The following is a 14,609-nucleotide window of genomic DNA, read 5'->3' as shown; positions in this document are numbered from 1 at the left end:
TTTGCGTGTTACTGTGATGGTAGTTTTTCCATTATGCTGTAGAGTCGTGGGGAATACATCTATGTGCTTAGAATGTTACAGAGCATGCAAATGTTTCTGCTGTAAACTCCAGTTGATAAAAACCTTTGACAAATTTGTTAATTTTGCACTTGTGCTTTTCTCCCTACCTTTAGTTATGCGAACCCATCAATAATTTCATGTTTCTTACCGAAATATGCAGTTGCCGTTGTGTGCTTAAAAGATATGTTGGCCAAACAGTGAACAGGAAATTTCGATCTGGACGAAATTCCATCTTACTGTATCCTATCTGAATGGGCACCTAACAAGTGAAAAGCAGTTCCACTGTGGGTGTTGATGGCAAAAATCATGGATCCTGACAGTTCTAGATCATTTTGACTCTTAGATATTAAAGAAATCAGGCCACACGTTTTGGCTTTGGGATTGGGAAGCATATCAGAGGCGGGCACATCTTATATGAGCAATTTTGGTTCATTATTCTGGGGCCTTTTTCTCACTCACCGTACAAGCACACGAGTAACTAAAGAGAATAAGGTCTGATCTTTTTACATTTGCATTTTGGCACTGACGCTGAGGTGAAAAGTTAACGATATGAAGCTCATTTAAGAGTCGGCTTAAGCTGCAATAAGCTTTATCTTTCTCTCAATGTACGTATATCAAAGATGTTCATTTGTAGAGAAGTTTGCTTGCTTAGATCATTTGCATTCGGTTTGTCATAGAGACTCAAAACTAAGCAAAATATCTTCTAAAAAAAACTAAGGAACAATGAATTAATATTTCACTCGCTTATATTGTTTCCTACTCTCGCCAATTTAATATTTCTAATCTGTGATAGTGACATGGACGCCAATAGACAGATGATGATGTACTACTAATTATGGACTGAAGATCTGGTAGTGAGCGATGACCTCATATCTACAATTGCAGATGCATCTGCTCCTAAATTAATGGCCTCTTTGCTAGCTCTTATGAACCTTGTAACAGCACCCCTCACGTACTCATGAGCTTCTCGTACGCTCATCTTCTTGCTCATCCTATCAGGGAAGCTGCTCAAGAAGTGGTCGCCATTGAGAACTGCTGCTAGTTGAACTAACTCGCTCTGAAACTCAGATAGGTTACTATCTTCCTTTGCTTCTGTGCTTCTCAGAGGTGCCACGTCCGGCAAGGTCACTGCAAACAAATTTTCAAGGTAAGAAACACCCATGAATTTACACCAGCAATACACCTACATAGTTTCCTGAAGGAATATGTACTAACTACTAAGCTTTAGAAATGGGATTAATACCTGGGCAGTCAGTCCTGGGAGATGTTAACTCCCCAACAACCCTTTCAAATGTGCCAGCCCAAGCATCCCTGTGGGTCAAGAAGTTGGAGGAGAGGTTGAACATTTTCTTTATGGTGGCAGGGACTGATGAGTGCTCGAACTCTGAGTTTGGGTAAGGTCCCTTTGGGCCACTTATCACTGAAAAAGGGAAAAATAAACAAACAAATATAAACACAATAGAAAGAAAAGTGAAAGAATGAACTAAAGAACAAATCTATATAGATTCAGAAGTCCAAATAAATATTACCAGTGCCTTTTTTGATCCAAGGGGAGACCATAATTGTGGGCACACGAACGCCAAGGCGATCGAACTTGAAGAAATAAGGTGCAGGGCCAGTGTTGCCATCGGGGTTAGGGACATTAACATAAGGAGTCTCGACATGATCATAGAACCCACCATGCTCATCGTAAGTAATAACGAAAAGGGTCTCATTCCATTGAGGACTAGACCTTAGTGCCTCATAAACCTCCTTGACAAGCTTTTGTCCATTGGCAACATCATGAGATGGGTGGTCATCATTTGCAGGCATTCCTTTGAGATCAAAATACCTTGGTTCAATTACCGTTAAGCTTGGTAACTTTCCATTTCTAGCATCTTTCTTAAACTTAAAATCGAATTGGTGAAACTTAAAGATATACTTCAATTTCCTCATATTCCTATAAAACAGAGTTGTGGGTATGTTCTGGAAGTATATCCCAAACTTCTTACCATTCTCATGAAGTGAATCAAATATCGTCTTTTGAGGGTATCCTTTAGCCAATTGCTTCTTAACATGGCTGGTTGAGCCGTGAGAAGTAGCAGAGTATACAAATAGCCTATTGGGTTGCGTTGGACCAGGGATTGAAGAGAACCACCTATCGAATACTGCAAATTCTTTCACCAGTGTGGCATAAACAGGCACAGATTCAGGCCTAAAACCCTTCATGACTGTTTCAGAGAGGTTTTGAGACATGGTGAGCGCTTGTTCAACAAAGCCAGTCATGGAGGGAATTGAACCATTGCCAAATACCTGTTGCGCCACAGCTTCAAAAGAATGGCCAGGATCTGGATCCACAAACTCCGCATCATCTGTGAAGCAAATAGACTGTTGCTTTGGGTTCTTGGTCGAAACAGAGTTACATTCTCTCCCCGTCACCCCATTGATTGCTGGACTTACCGCTTTCTTCATCCACCCAAGCATGTGATCGAAAGATCTGTTTTCCATCACCAAAACCACAATGGTCTTGATGGGATTTTTCTGTTGGGCAGTGGAAACACATAGTAGAGTGAGAAACAGCAAGAAAATGAAGGAAAATAAAGGTGGTCTAGTTTTGAATCCTCTCATTGTGGCTTGTTGAGAGGATACGCCTTGAGGCAAATGGGTTTATTTAGCTTTGGCTTTAAAATAGTGGGTTCTACTTTATATTGGAATGAAGAACTCAAAGAGGAGCTATTGGCATGCCAAGAAAAATTTACAGGGTATCTTGTATTAATAATTGCTGCGATTTCTATCTTTCCCTGGATATTTTTGAGCTTGAGAGGGGATTAACTGTGTCAGTTGTGGTAGAGAACAGACACCACAAAAGAATTAAAGAAGATTCTGGTTTTAATTACGCAATTTTGCTTTTGCTTTTCATAGTGTTTCTAAAGCAGCAGTGAGCTAAAGTAAAGGCAGGAAAATGACATTTGTCCCTTTAAAAGATTTCCTAGCTTCAAATTTTTTAGTAAAATCATGTGGGTAAGCTTTATCATACATGGCCATTACTTTGAATTAATACCCCATAATTTCCAAGTTTTTAGGGCTACAGTTACTTTGACCAAGTGATGGATTGAGCTTAATCAGAAAATATGAGGAATGCTCAGATACTAATGGGGAGCTTCGTCACATACCTGAAATGCAGGCTCAGTGATCTTCAAATTATTTTTCATCATATTTCTTTATTATATACATATTAATAAATATTGTAATGATTAAGCACATAGATAGACTTACTACTTAATTACCTCTACTTCTGTCTTTACTCTTTTGTGGGGCCCTGTTGGCGTCATTATCACTCCCTTCTGCTTTTATTTATTTATTTATTTATTTTGAGGTCCATTATTTCTTAGTGCTTTGTGCACTACGCTTGCTTTGTATTGGTAATGTGCCAATTTCTGATATATTTTTTACTAATACCAATTTCTGATATATAAATTTTGAAATGTACCCGTCTCTTCATTTACTAGTTGAATCTTTTGATAAATTACCAATTAATCTATGAATTTTAATATTATTAATTATTTTACAAAAATATATTAAAAATCCTCTTGATTTTGTTTTCGTCAATAAATTAATCAACTCATCTATTTATTTATTTATTTATTGATTATTAATTAAAATTAAAAAAAAAAAGTCTAAAATACCTTCAGTTACCCTCTATTTTTTTCCGTCTTTATGCCATTCCTTTACGAATCTCTCTTCTTGATTTTATCTATCCTTCTACATAATTCATTCATTCAGCATTAAGCAATAATAGCTATATATATATATATATATATATATATATATATAGACTAAATCATAATTTATCTTTAATATTACAAGAGTTGAGAGGAAGATTTAACATTTTTTAAAAGTCTTTTTTTTTAGAGCAACATGTTTTAAAAGTCTTATTTAATGATATAATGAGTAAAAAAAATAAACGGATGGATTAATTTTGGGCGGCAAAACTTATAATTTTTTTAAATAAAAAATAAAATAATTAATAATATGAAAATACAGAAATTATATTACCCTAAATCTTTTAATATATCAAGTCATTAGTTATTTTTGGCGTAATTTATTTTAAGAAGAATTATTATATAGACTCAAAGCATTAAAAAATAATGAAAATTATTTTTTTCTTAATTTTAAAGAAGTGAGATTCATGTATTTAGAGAGTGTGTATGTACATTAATACACTGAATAATCTTTTTTTTTTAAGAAAAAAAAAATATATTTTTTAATTTAGTTCAATCAAGTAAAACTTAATATTGCCCATATGTCAAAATTTTAAATTTTTTAATTTAATTTAATTTTTTTTTCCTACCAAATTTAGTTTGTATTTAGACAATACTGTCTTTATTGTTATTAAATTAGCATACTATAATTGAATAGTTGACTGCCTGAATAAAACATATTATCGATTGAAATGCCGGCCTAATGTTTACGGACTTTTCATTTTCAAACGGGTTTAATAAAAAAAAAAAAAAACCCGTATAATTAATTATCACGAATTTAAAATTTTCCCAGGCTATGTGATGAGAAATGACGTATCTTAAATGTATACAGTACTCTACCTCCAAGCATTGGCAAATCGATTACTTAAATCTGTTGGAACCCACTAATCAGCAAGTTTCAGCTACCATTATATTTTTATTAAAGAAAAAAAAATGCGTTCTTTATTTAATTTTTCCTTCATATGTGAAAATGTGAACGCAACTCTATGGTCCAAACCCCAAACACAATCAGGGCAGATACAAAGCCAAGAAAAATTCTACCATAAATAGGTCAAAAATGATCAGCAAATTGTCAGGCAGACAGCTCAGAAAGTGGCATATTTTATTTTTTACACATCAAAAAATCTCCAACTTCGCGTACCAGAAAGAATGCACATTCCACCACTCAATACTTGACATATGCAGTGTCGTGGAGTACCCAGCACCAAGAAATTTACTTCTCTTTTTTTTTTTTTTCATTTTTTCTTGTACAAATTTAGTTCTACAAAAACACATATCAAGCACAAGAAATACCCTCCAAGCCAATTCCATTTTGGTCATTTAGTTCAGGAGAAATTAATTTGTATGAACTGGTAATTCTATTTTTTTTTTTCCAAAAAGAAAAATTCAAGCATCAGTAACCAGATCTTCGTAAGTATGCTAGTACACCTAACCCAGCAACCAGAGCCGCACCTGCTGCAACAGCACTGTATGCAGCAGCCCATGCATCTGTGTGAGCGTAATCCATATCTCCTGAAGTAGAACTCCTCCGTCGACCACGTATTCCAGAATAGTCTAAATGCAATCTCAGACCCTGCAAAATTTATCACCAAGTTAAGATTTTATAGTTTAAAAAATTCAGTTGGAGAAAAAGGATTTCCTTTTTTGCCTATACGGATATATGTTTCTACTTTGAATTTATTGCGTAAAGGTCAATAGATCTCTGAGTCTGACAAGGTGAATGAAGGGTAAAATTGTTCCCTTGTGTTTCCTCTTCTAAAGAGAAGCATTCGAATACCAACCAAAAGCAGAACATACCTTGAAACCAACTAATTTTGCATGCTCAACGGCTGCAGCAAGATCACTATCTGACTCCAGAACAACTTTATCATGATCTTCATCTTCATACTTAAGAATGTGAACACAAATTAATATGGAATAGTGGGAAATCAAGAATCCAAGGCAAAAGTTATTAAATTTGAAGTTCTTAAGGCATACCAGAATTTGAGGCAAATTGTTTCGGTCAATGTCATCCCCTAACCTCTGAAGTATAGCCGTTACTAGATCTGTCAAACTCCTAGTATCTGGTACAAAAGAAAACCCAAAATCAGCTTAACAATCTAGTTTACGACAATCATAATTTGATTCGGAAAGTGAACCTATAATTTGCTGGCATTTAAACCTCCTATACCAAATGCCTGACGCATTCTGAAACTCAAATGAAATATATTTCAATCAACAACAGTGTTGTAGTGTGCAACTTTTAGGGCAAGTCACCTAGAAACATTAACTGGCAACAAAAGAGACATCCAGGAGCTACATGTATGTCATATGCAATGTGGAAAACACATCAATAGCCTTGCATAAAAGCAAACTAATACATACATATATATATATATATATATATATATATATATATATATATATATATATGAATCTCACCACAAGTAAATCTGTGCATTCGCCCCTTCTTGTCTTCAATTTTGAACCCAAATGTATTTGGCAACCCTGATGAAGGATAGGCAAGGGATCTTCCTGTCTCTCCTCCTTCAGAAGGCAATTTCAAGGAACCTTCACTGAAATGTCACCAAATTATGTGTAAGTAAACAATGATGGAAGAAATTAGAATCTATCATAATAACAAGACCAAAGTATATAACCTCCGTGTATCCTCATCATCCTCGTTGGGACTTAAAGCCATTGCAGAATCCCAAAACTTTTGCATCATTGTGCTTGCTGCCTCATTATTTACTCCAGCAGTACTTCCAACCTGATTAATGAAGTAATAAAAAGAAAGTTTTCATTCTGCTCAAGCAATCATAACATAACATGTGTTTCTCATCACAAGTGAGTTCCTGCCTCCAGTGTGGAGAGAAAATGCAATCTATTATTGACTGGGTTAGAAAATTGGTAAACCTCTTATCTCAGGCATGAGTGGATTTGAATACCAAGAGACATTGCCAGCCAACAAAGCAGGCACTCAACTGTTATTAGAATTTGTGCCCATACGACACCTCTTATCCTCTCACTAAGAACTTATTCTGAATTTCTGATGAATGCAACTTGCAGAGAGACAAATTATAAAGCACAAAATATTTCAGAAGGTACGACTTGACTTACCGTGGCAACTGCTGCATGAGTAATATGAATCACATCAACCACAGCAACTATATTCCCATCTGTATTAAAAAATCCAGGGCCATCAGAACCTAAGATAACAAACATGAAACAATTTACTCTTCATTTATGATAATACTTAAAAAGCATATTACCTCTATCTACCACAGGAAGGTGCAAAAACTTCCCATCATGCATGATATGAAGAGCATCAACAATTGGTGTATCAATGGTTGCACATTCAGGGTTAGGAGTCATAACCTGTAAATAAAAGAAAAGCAAAGTTCCTAAATAAACATCTTCTTTTAGCAATTAGAGACACATATTACATTATTACGTATTCTCACAAGTAATAGAGTGGAGAACATATATGAAATTTATTTGACAGAACAATTCAAAGAACAACAAGTAGGGCCATCAGAAAGATAAAAATACCTTCTCCACAACAGTGGTATCTGGAGGAAGATTTTGTGCTATTACTCGCATCAAGATATCCTTAGAGCTGACAGAAAAATCCACAGATTATAGCATGTAATAATAACAATAAAAGAAACATTTTCTGCTTTGAGATATAAATAAAAATCAGATTGGGGATGTAAACTATTTATTGGATCAGATACTTAAAAAAGACCTACGTTAAAATTCCTCGTGGTTTGTGATCAACCATCACCACTGCAGAGCTTGACCGAAATTCAAGCATCTTCTTTGTCACTGCCAAAACACTTTCAGTTGGAGAAACTGTTACAACCCTGAAAGATGCAGCAATGTATTAAGATAAGAAACTATAACATAAAACATAATACACAATGTAATACACTAAAAAAATACACCAAAACAAAACATTACCTACTTTGAATTCTCCTGAATTATTGTAGATAAAGACGGTCTAAACATCCGCTCTCGAAGTGTTTCAATGAACGTATTAGGTCCTGCACATCAACAAAAAAGAAAATGCAGGAAATTAATAGAATATATTTTGTACGACAGTATATAGCAAGAAGGTATTATTAGAGAACCACAAATGGTCCAAAGTTCATTGAAACATTTTCTACCAACCAGATAAGGTTGTCCCCCAATTTTTTTCTACACCTTCAACAGCTGCAGCAATAGCCTTTCCCTTCTCAGCTGCCCTTTCCATACGAGCAATAGCATCATATAAACACTTTGCTATATCAAGTATAGCAATGACCTCTCCATTTTCCACAACAGGCAAATGTCTGAATTTTCCTGTGGATACAATATCCAGAGCATTTTGAAGGGCTAAGGTATAAAATAATACAATAAAATTGATGTGGTTCTCAGTTTATTGCTGACCTTGAACCATCTTCTGTAGAGCTTCCACAGCAAGGGTGTCAGAAAGAACAAAAACTGGGTTCCTTGTCATAACTTTGGAAACTGGTGTTTCCTCAAGATTAATGTCACGAGCAATTACTCTTGTTACTACATCCTACAACAAAAAGAGAATCGCACATGAAATATAGCACATGCATGTAATGGCAGAAAAAAAAAAGTGGGACTTTAATTTTTTGGCAATAAACCTTGTAAAAGGCCATAGTCATACCTTATCTGTGAGGATTCCACAAAGTAACGCATTTGAGTCCGTTAGCAATAAAGCATCAACTCTACGAGCAGCCATACGACGGCAAGCCTCATAAATACTTGTGGCTTCAGGTACTGTCAGGGCCTTTGACAGGCGCAATCGTTTCACTGTACGCTCACCAGTTAGTCCCCTGTTCCAAATGCAAGCGTAAATGGAGGATACACTAGTGGTGTAGGAGGAAGCATTAAATTAGCTGTGCTCATATCCGAGTGCATCAACTATAGTGTGTAACTCCGTCACGTATCTTGTTTAAGGATAGATGAGTACCTTACAGTATTTTGACCAATCAAACCTTTGCAAAATATTGAAAGCAAAAGATATCACTATAAAATTCTCTAATCATAACAGACACCAATCACTGTTACGTCTCTAAAGCACATTGATCTAAAATAAAGTAGCTGAGAAATTGACTATTTAACATGTAGAAAGGCCAATTTCCTATGTCTTTGGATCTGATCTGATCTAATTAACTCAAGCATCTAACCAGTGTTTGGGAGAGAAATTGGGCATTGCTCTATTACTCTATTGATGATGATGATTATTATTATTATTATTATTATTATTATTATTATTATTATTGAGAAAGAGAGAGAAAGGATATGATTCCTTAGTTTGATCAAACCTTCATATTCAAGTTATCCTATACGAGGGGCAATTATTGCAAAACAAGTAAAAGTTTAACATAAATGATTGTACTTCCATTATACCTTCTATATTTCAGAACTATTCATCAAGAAATAATAAGAACATACATTTCAATTCACTTGTTATTTTATCCTTTCCTCACTTCTCCACTTTGCATCTAATAGGAGAAAGGTTACATGAGACAACCACTGAGTCTTTCTTGGTTATCAGGAACATAAGAAGAAATTGGAAAAAATCCTTCATCCAATTCCCCTTGTGTTTGGCAAACCGAGATGAACAAAATGGGAATGGTGAATCAGAAATGAAAATTATTACATGACTTTCTTTACCACACAGAAGCCAGGTACTAGAAATTATAATAAATGGGAATTCATCCTCAATCCCTCATTTCCAGTAACCAAACCAAGCCTAAATGCCACAACTTCATCAATAAATTTACTTCCACTGATCCTCTATTTTGTCCTTCACTTTAAAAAATAATTAAAATCCATTAACATGCATGGCATTGAGAACTAGCCTACAACACTCATTTGTCATAATATGACGTATCTGTACTCACTCAAACTCAGAACATTTTCTTCCTTGCTTAAACTAATTACCAGTTCAATTAAGTAAAGAAACATAGAAAAAAATGGAACTCTTCTTTTCAATAAAAATAAGTGCAATTGGCAACTTAACATTCTTGCAATTGCAACAACCGTTATACAGTTCCCAATTCTCATTTCCCTTCCCCAAAAGTTTGAACGGTCAAAATGATTTATATGAATTATCTAAATTAGATAGGAGGGGAAACAAGGCATCTAGAGCCAAAAAAAAAGGTACCAAGACGAGATACCAACAAAACATTAATGGACGGCAGCACCAAACGCATTATCCAGCCAATTGGTTACTAAATTCTGCAGCCATTTATACACTAAAAACAGAACGCAGCAGCTCTTCACGATATAACGCGTTAAATTTAGAAGCGAACACAAAGTGTAATAAAGAATTAGGCAAAAGATAATTGCGAAACTAACTAAAGAATTGGACAAAAAAAAAGTAACTAAAGAATTGGACAAAAAAAAAAGTAACTAAAGAAAATGGAAAGCAACGAACCCGGGCCGAGAAGTGGTGAAAGATTTTCGTGCAGAATCCGGGGCTCCACCATTCTCAGATGATTTCTTCCTCGCAAGCGTAGAAGATGAATTTGACAACGAAAAACTTTTCCTCGAAGATCCACCTTGACTGGCCATCTTCACCTATATTCCACACACAATTCTCAATCTATATCCCTCCAAATTACTGCAACCAATCACCAGAACCTGAAATTTCAATTATCAGATGATGCTTCCTATTTGGAGCACTAATTCTGCTTTTTCACGCTAAAATATTGGCTCATGAAAAATTCTTCCATAATATAAAAAAGAAGAAGAAAAACTCACGAGAGATTAGGCTAGAGTTGTTTCAATAGCAAAAGATGACGTAGATTTCAATCAACAAATGAAATTTTGATGAACGAAGCGTCAATCATAAACGAAAATTAATTTTCACAAAGTTGAACCGTCGGGAGTTGGAATCAGTAATCTGGACGGAACAAAGGTGGCTAATTGAGAGGGTTAGAAATTTTCGAGGGAAAGCAGGTCGGGATTGTTATCGGAAAATAAGATTTTCCGTAATATTCACCGACCGGCAAGGCAGAGAGCTGGAACTAGCGGAGGTGGAGAGATATTGAAACCCTAGAAGAGAAATGGAAGGATGTGAAATTTGCCATACGATGGGAAGGGGCCCAATGATATTCGCGCACGTTAACGATTCTAACTGAAATCTCTCCAATTTCACTGGGGATTATAATAAACGTTGATTTTTAATTAAAGTAAATCCTCGAATTTGACCTTCCATCTGTTAACATAAGCTAAATAGGTAAGGAAACTTTTTGTTGTCTTTTTTTCTTTTTCTTTTTAAAAACTATATTTTATGTCAATAAAATTTGAAAATATTAAAAAATTATTTTTAAAAAAACTTTTCTTTTATGTTTTAAGGTATTTATTTTCAATTTTTTAGTTTAAATGTTATAAAAAAAAAATTAATTACAATTAAAAATTTGTTTTGAGCATGCTAATTGTGGTAGTCAAATTGGGTTTTGCTTTAAGTATTGCCCATTTAGAGTAGACTAAAATTAAATTAAATTATTAATTATTTTAAAATTAAGTAGCGTGTTGATGCAGCACTGAGGGCTGATTATGGCCCCACCATTATCAACAAGACACATTTGGACCGTGTGAATGTATGATGTCCGCAGAGGCGTAATCGGGTCAGCTGCGTTTTATGGTCAGAATTTAATGTGGTCGATTGAAATTGAGAGCCAATGACACCCACACCTCACGGCTCATGAATCACCAACAAAAAGAATGCCATATCTAAAGTCAATTTAAATAGTAATGTATTTTTTTTTTAATCATGAAAATAGTAATGTACTTATGGATGATAAAGAGGGTTATTATTATGTAAATAAATAGATTTTAGATCTTTGAAAAAAAAAAAGATTTTATTTTTTTTAGGTAAATTCTTTATTAATAAAGAGAAGGCTAACTAACAACTTAATCTTTAAAGTTTTGTAAAATTTATAATTTAATTTTTATATTTTTAAAATGAAATAATTTAATCCATAAAATTTAATAAAATATATAATTTAGTTTTTTAATTTAATTTACATTAATTATAATAAAAAATAATTAAAATGTCTTTAATTCTATATATTTTTCTAATTTAAATAATTTATTATTCAAAATTTTATATTATGAACAAAAATAATTTAAATTAATAGACTATTTTATTTATAATATAAAACGTTGGGGCTAAATTATTCGGTTAAAAATTTTGATTACTTTTACTATTATTAATGGTTAATTAGATAGAAAAATTAAATCATAAGTTTTATTAAATTATAAAAATTTAAAAATTTTATTTTAAAAATATAGAAATTAAATTATAAATTTTATCAAAACTCAATAACTAAATTACTATTAAAATAGCATTATCTTTTAACTTTAATTTATAAGATAAAATTCTCTTAATAATAATATAATTAACACAAAAGTTTATTTAACTTATTATAATTAATTTATCCTATTATTTAAAAATTTAAAATTATCCATCTATGTTATCATATTCTCTGTCTCATCATCTCTTTTCTCTCCCATTTAATTTGGCCCCTCTCCTCTTTCTCAAGCGGGCATTAAGCCATATGGATGAAAAGAATTTTTCGAAGGAGAAGATGCTTAAAGGGCTCCCTAGTTTCTTTGATTTAAAAAAAAACGCTATTAAAAGGTCCGTTGCGTGAGCATTTAGTTCAAGTGCTGGAGGAAAAATGGAGACTTGAATTGTGAGTGGTTATGTAAGAACATAAAAACAGATTCCAACCATAATTTGAAGTCTTTCATTCCATGATTTGATACATTTCTTCCATGAAAAGAATGCTAGAGTTTCAGAAAACATGTTCGTGTCCGTCCCCACTTTTGTAATGCACACACAGCGTAAATGGATTCGCATATATTACTGAAATAGACTGCCCTTCGCTTATGCTTCTCTTTCAATTGCATCAAGCATTCTTATTCGTACTTTTTCAAACGGAGTAGAGAGCTGATTAAGCAATGGCGGATTGGGCACCTATATTAGTGGGATTTCTATTATTCATACTTCTTTCTCCTGGCCTCATATTCCAGCTACCAGGGAGCACCAGGCATGTGGAATTTGGCAGCTTCAAGACCAATGGGAAGGCTGTGCTTGCTCACACTCTCATCTTCTTTGTAGTCTTTACCATCCTCATTCTAGCAGTTGGCATTCGCATCTACACTGGCCAGTAAAAATCCGCATCGTTCCAACTTGTAGATGAGTTGTAATCTTTACATTCTTTTATTAATTTGTTAAGATTGTGTTACAGGCGAATGTGGATTCAATAGTACAAGCAACTTGCTGGATCTGTCTTATTTTTTGTAATGGGCTTAGTGTTCCCCCCTTTCTCATGGTTTGCATTTATCTTTGTTTACTATTTCTGTATCTGTTTCTTCCCCATTTGTTGATGCTGTGGACTGGAGTATTCTATAAATTTCATGGGCAGGGCATATCCTAGTTATAAACCCATTGCAGTAGTAAAAAAAAGAAGCCCATGCACAGATGGGCCCTAATCAACAAAAAAAAAAAAGTTTTTCCAATAAGATCACAACCGTTGAAACGCATTTGTTGGGATGCATCCAATCCATTTCAGTTCACGACTCACGAGAAGCATCCATGTGAATGCAGTTGTCGAAGAGTCAGTTAGCTGTTTCGTTCCATTGGCTAGATCTTTGTTTAGTATTCATCGGTAGGCTCTGTTTCGAAAGGAAAAGGGGATGGCAGATTGGGGGCCAGTGCTAATAGCAGTGGTGCTGTTCGTGCTGTTAACGCCAGGGCTGTTGTTTCAGATACCTGGAAAGAATAGGGTGGTTGAGTTTGGGAACATGCAGACAAGCGGCGCTTCTATTGTTGTTCATGCTATTATCTATTTTGGTCTCATCACTATCTTCCTAATTGCAATTGGAGTCCACGTCTACACTGGCTAGTCTTTCTCTATCTTATATGTGTAATACTGTAGCATCATTTTCTGTTTTGCTTTGGAACCAATAGCGATAAATCTGTTGTTGCTGCTGTGATTTTATGGTTAATTTCGTTTCAGTAATGAGATCTAACTCTGCTTGTAAAGGGGTTGAATGATTTCTGTGGAAGGGGTGGTTTGGGATCGATCCTATTCATATTATTTGTTTTGTTATGTATCCAAGTTGCGCTTTCTTTTCTTCTTTTTAACTTTATTAAAGGAAGGCTCTTTATTTTCAGCAAGCATTCACACTGGAAATGATATATTTTTTATTAACAATAACTTCATTGTCTTTTAGATTATGTCGATCTACTTTACCTTTCTCAATAATAAATAAATAAATAAAAATATTTCGATCTCTGTTCTTAGCAAGTACTAAGTACATTGTTTTAGTGGATTTGGTTTTGGATTCGACCCAAACTCAAATTTGAGGGAAGAGATAAGCAAATGTACATTGATGTTTGAGTATAATTTTTAGATAGTATTTTTGAGAAAATTATTATTTTTTAATATAATTATGAGATAGCATTAAAAAATATTTTAAAATTACATATAATAAGTTTTAGTATAAAAATATTAAAATAACAAAAATAATTTTTTCAAATAGCATTTTTCAACATCATCAAATGATGTTTTCCTGAAAAATAATTTTGCCAAGGAGACAATCTAGCTAGAATAAGGTTTGAGTCGGGCTTCTAATTTTAAACCCAATATAAGGCATGATAGATGCCAAATGGTGATCTTAATTCCCAACAGATGCAATAAAATGAAATATATATATATATATATATATATATATATATATATATATATTTTTTTTTTTTTTTTCTGTTTCTTTGTTTTTTATTTGAGAAGACTG

At 33.8% G+C, this 14,609-nt stretch overlaps 3 protein-coding genes across 3 annotated transcripts; 1 reads left to right on the top strand and 2 right to left on the bottom strand.

Moving 5' to 3' along the window:
- Positions 1-687: 687 nt before the first annotated feature.
- Positions 688-3,003, bottom strand: LOC110656346 (non-specific phospholipase C6-like). The gene is made up of 3 exons (XM_021813066.2): positions 1,590-3,003; positions 1,304-1,480; positions 688-1,188 (listed from the first exon to the last, which is right to left on the bottom strand). The coding sequence occupies exons 1-3, from the start codon at positions 2,665-2,667 to the stop codon at positions 890-892; spliced, it is 1,554 nt and encodes a 517-aa protein (XP_021668758.2). The 5' UTR covers positions 2,668-3,003; the 3' UTR covers positions 688-889.
- A 1,844-nt stretch (positions 3,004-4,847) lies between these two features.
- LOC110656336 (CBS domain-containing protein CBSCBSPB5) lies at positions 4,848-10,946 on the bottom strand. The gene is made up of 15 exons (XM_021813047.2): positions 10,563-10,946; positions 10,237-10,442; positions 8,458-8,626; positions 8,211-8,343; positions 7,953-8,123; positions 7,747-7,825; positions 7,532-7,645; positions 7,332-7,398; positions 7,052-7,157; positions 6,900-6,958; positions 6,440-6,549; positions 6,222-6,355; positions 5,778-5,863; positions 5,598-5,687; positions 4,848-5,373 (listed from the first exon to the last, which is right to left on the bottom strand). Exons 2-15 carry the CDS (start codon positions 10,371-10,373, stop codon positions 5,194-5,196), a joined length of 1,635 nt encoding a protein of 544 aa, XP_021668739.1. The 5' UTR covers positions 10,374-10,442; positions 10,563-10,946; the 3' UTR covers positions 4,848-5,193.
- Positions 10,947-13,348: 2,402 nt separating this feature from the next.
- Positions 13,349-13,866, top strand: LOC110656345 (uncharacterized). Its single transcript, XM_021813065.2, has one exon. The coding sequence runs from the start codon at positions 13,509-13,511 to the stop codon at positions 13,716-13,718; it is 210 nt and encodes a 69-aa protein (XP_021668757.1). The 5' UTR covers positions 13,349-13,508; the 3' UTR covers positions 13,719-13,866.
- The last annotated feature ends 743 nt before the right edge of the window (positions 13,867-14,609 follow it).

The sequence above is a fragment of the Hevea brasiliensis genome, chromosome 17 (genome assembly GCF_030052815.1).
Source record: "Hevea brasiliensis isolate MT/VB/25A 57/8 chromosome 17, ASM3005281v1, whole genome shotgun sequence".
In the NCBI taxonomy this organism is placed as follows: Eukaryota; Viridiplantae; Streptophyta; class Magnoliopsida; order Malpighiales; family Euphorbiaceae; genus Hevea; species Hevea brasiliensis.
Note: the sequence above shows the minus strand (reverse complement) of the source record. Positions and strands in the feature narration are given on the sequence as shown.

Excerpts from the sequence above, each read along its gene's own strand:
- LOC110656346 (XM_021813066.2), bottom strand. The coding sequence starts at position 2,667 with ATGAGAGGATTCAAAACTAGACCACCTTTATTTTCCTTCATTTTCTTG. Across the intron at positions 1,481-1,589 it reads TTGGATCAAAAAAGGCACTG|TGATAAGTGGCCCAAAGGGA; the intron begins GTAATATTTATT and ends TCCCTTTTTCAG. Across the intron at positions 1,189-1,303 it reads TCCCAGGACTGACTGCCCAG|TGACCTTGCCGGACGTGGCA; the intron begins GTATTAATCCCA and ends ATTTGTTTGCAG.
- LOC110656336 (XM_021813047.2), bottom strand. The coding sequence starts at position 10,373 with ATGGCCAGTCAAGGTGGATCTTCGAGGAAAAGTTTTTCGTTGTCAAAT. Across the intron at positions 7,646-7,746 it reads ATAATTCAGGAGAATTCAAA|GGTTGTAACAGTTTCTCCAA; the intron begins GTAGGTAATGTT and ends TGCATCTTTCAG. Across the intron at positions 6,550-6,899 it reads CTCATGCAGCAGTTGCCACG|GTTGGAAGTACTGCTGGAGT; the intron begins GTAAGTCAAGTC and ends TTCATTAATCAG.
- LOC110656345 (XM_021813065.2), top strand. The coding sequence starts at position 13,509 with ATGGCAGATTGGGGGCCAGTGCTAATAGCAGTGGTGCTGTTCGTGCTG.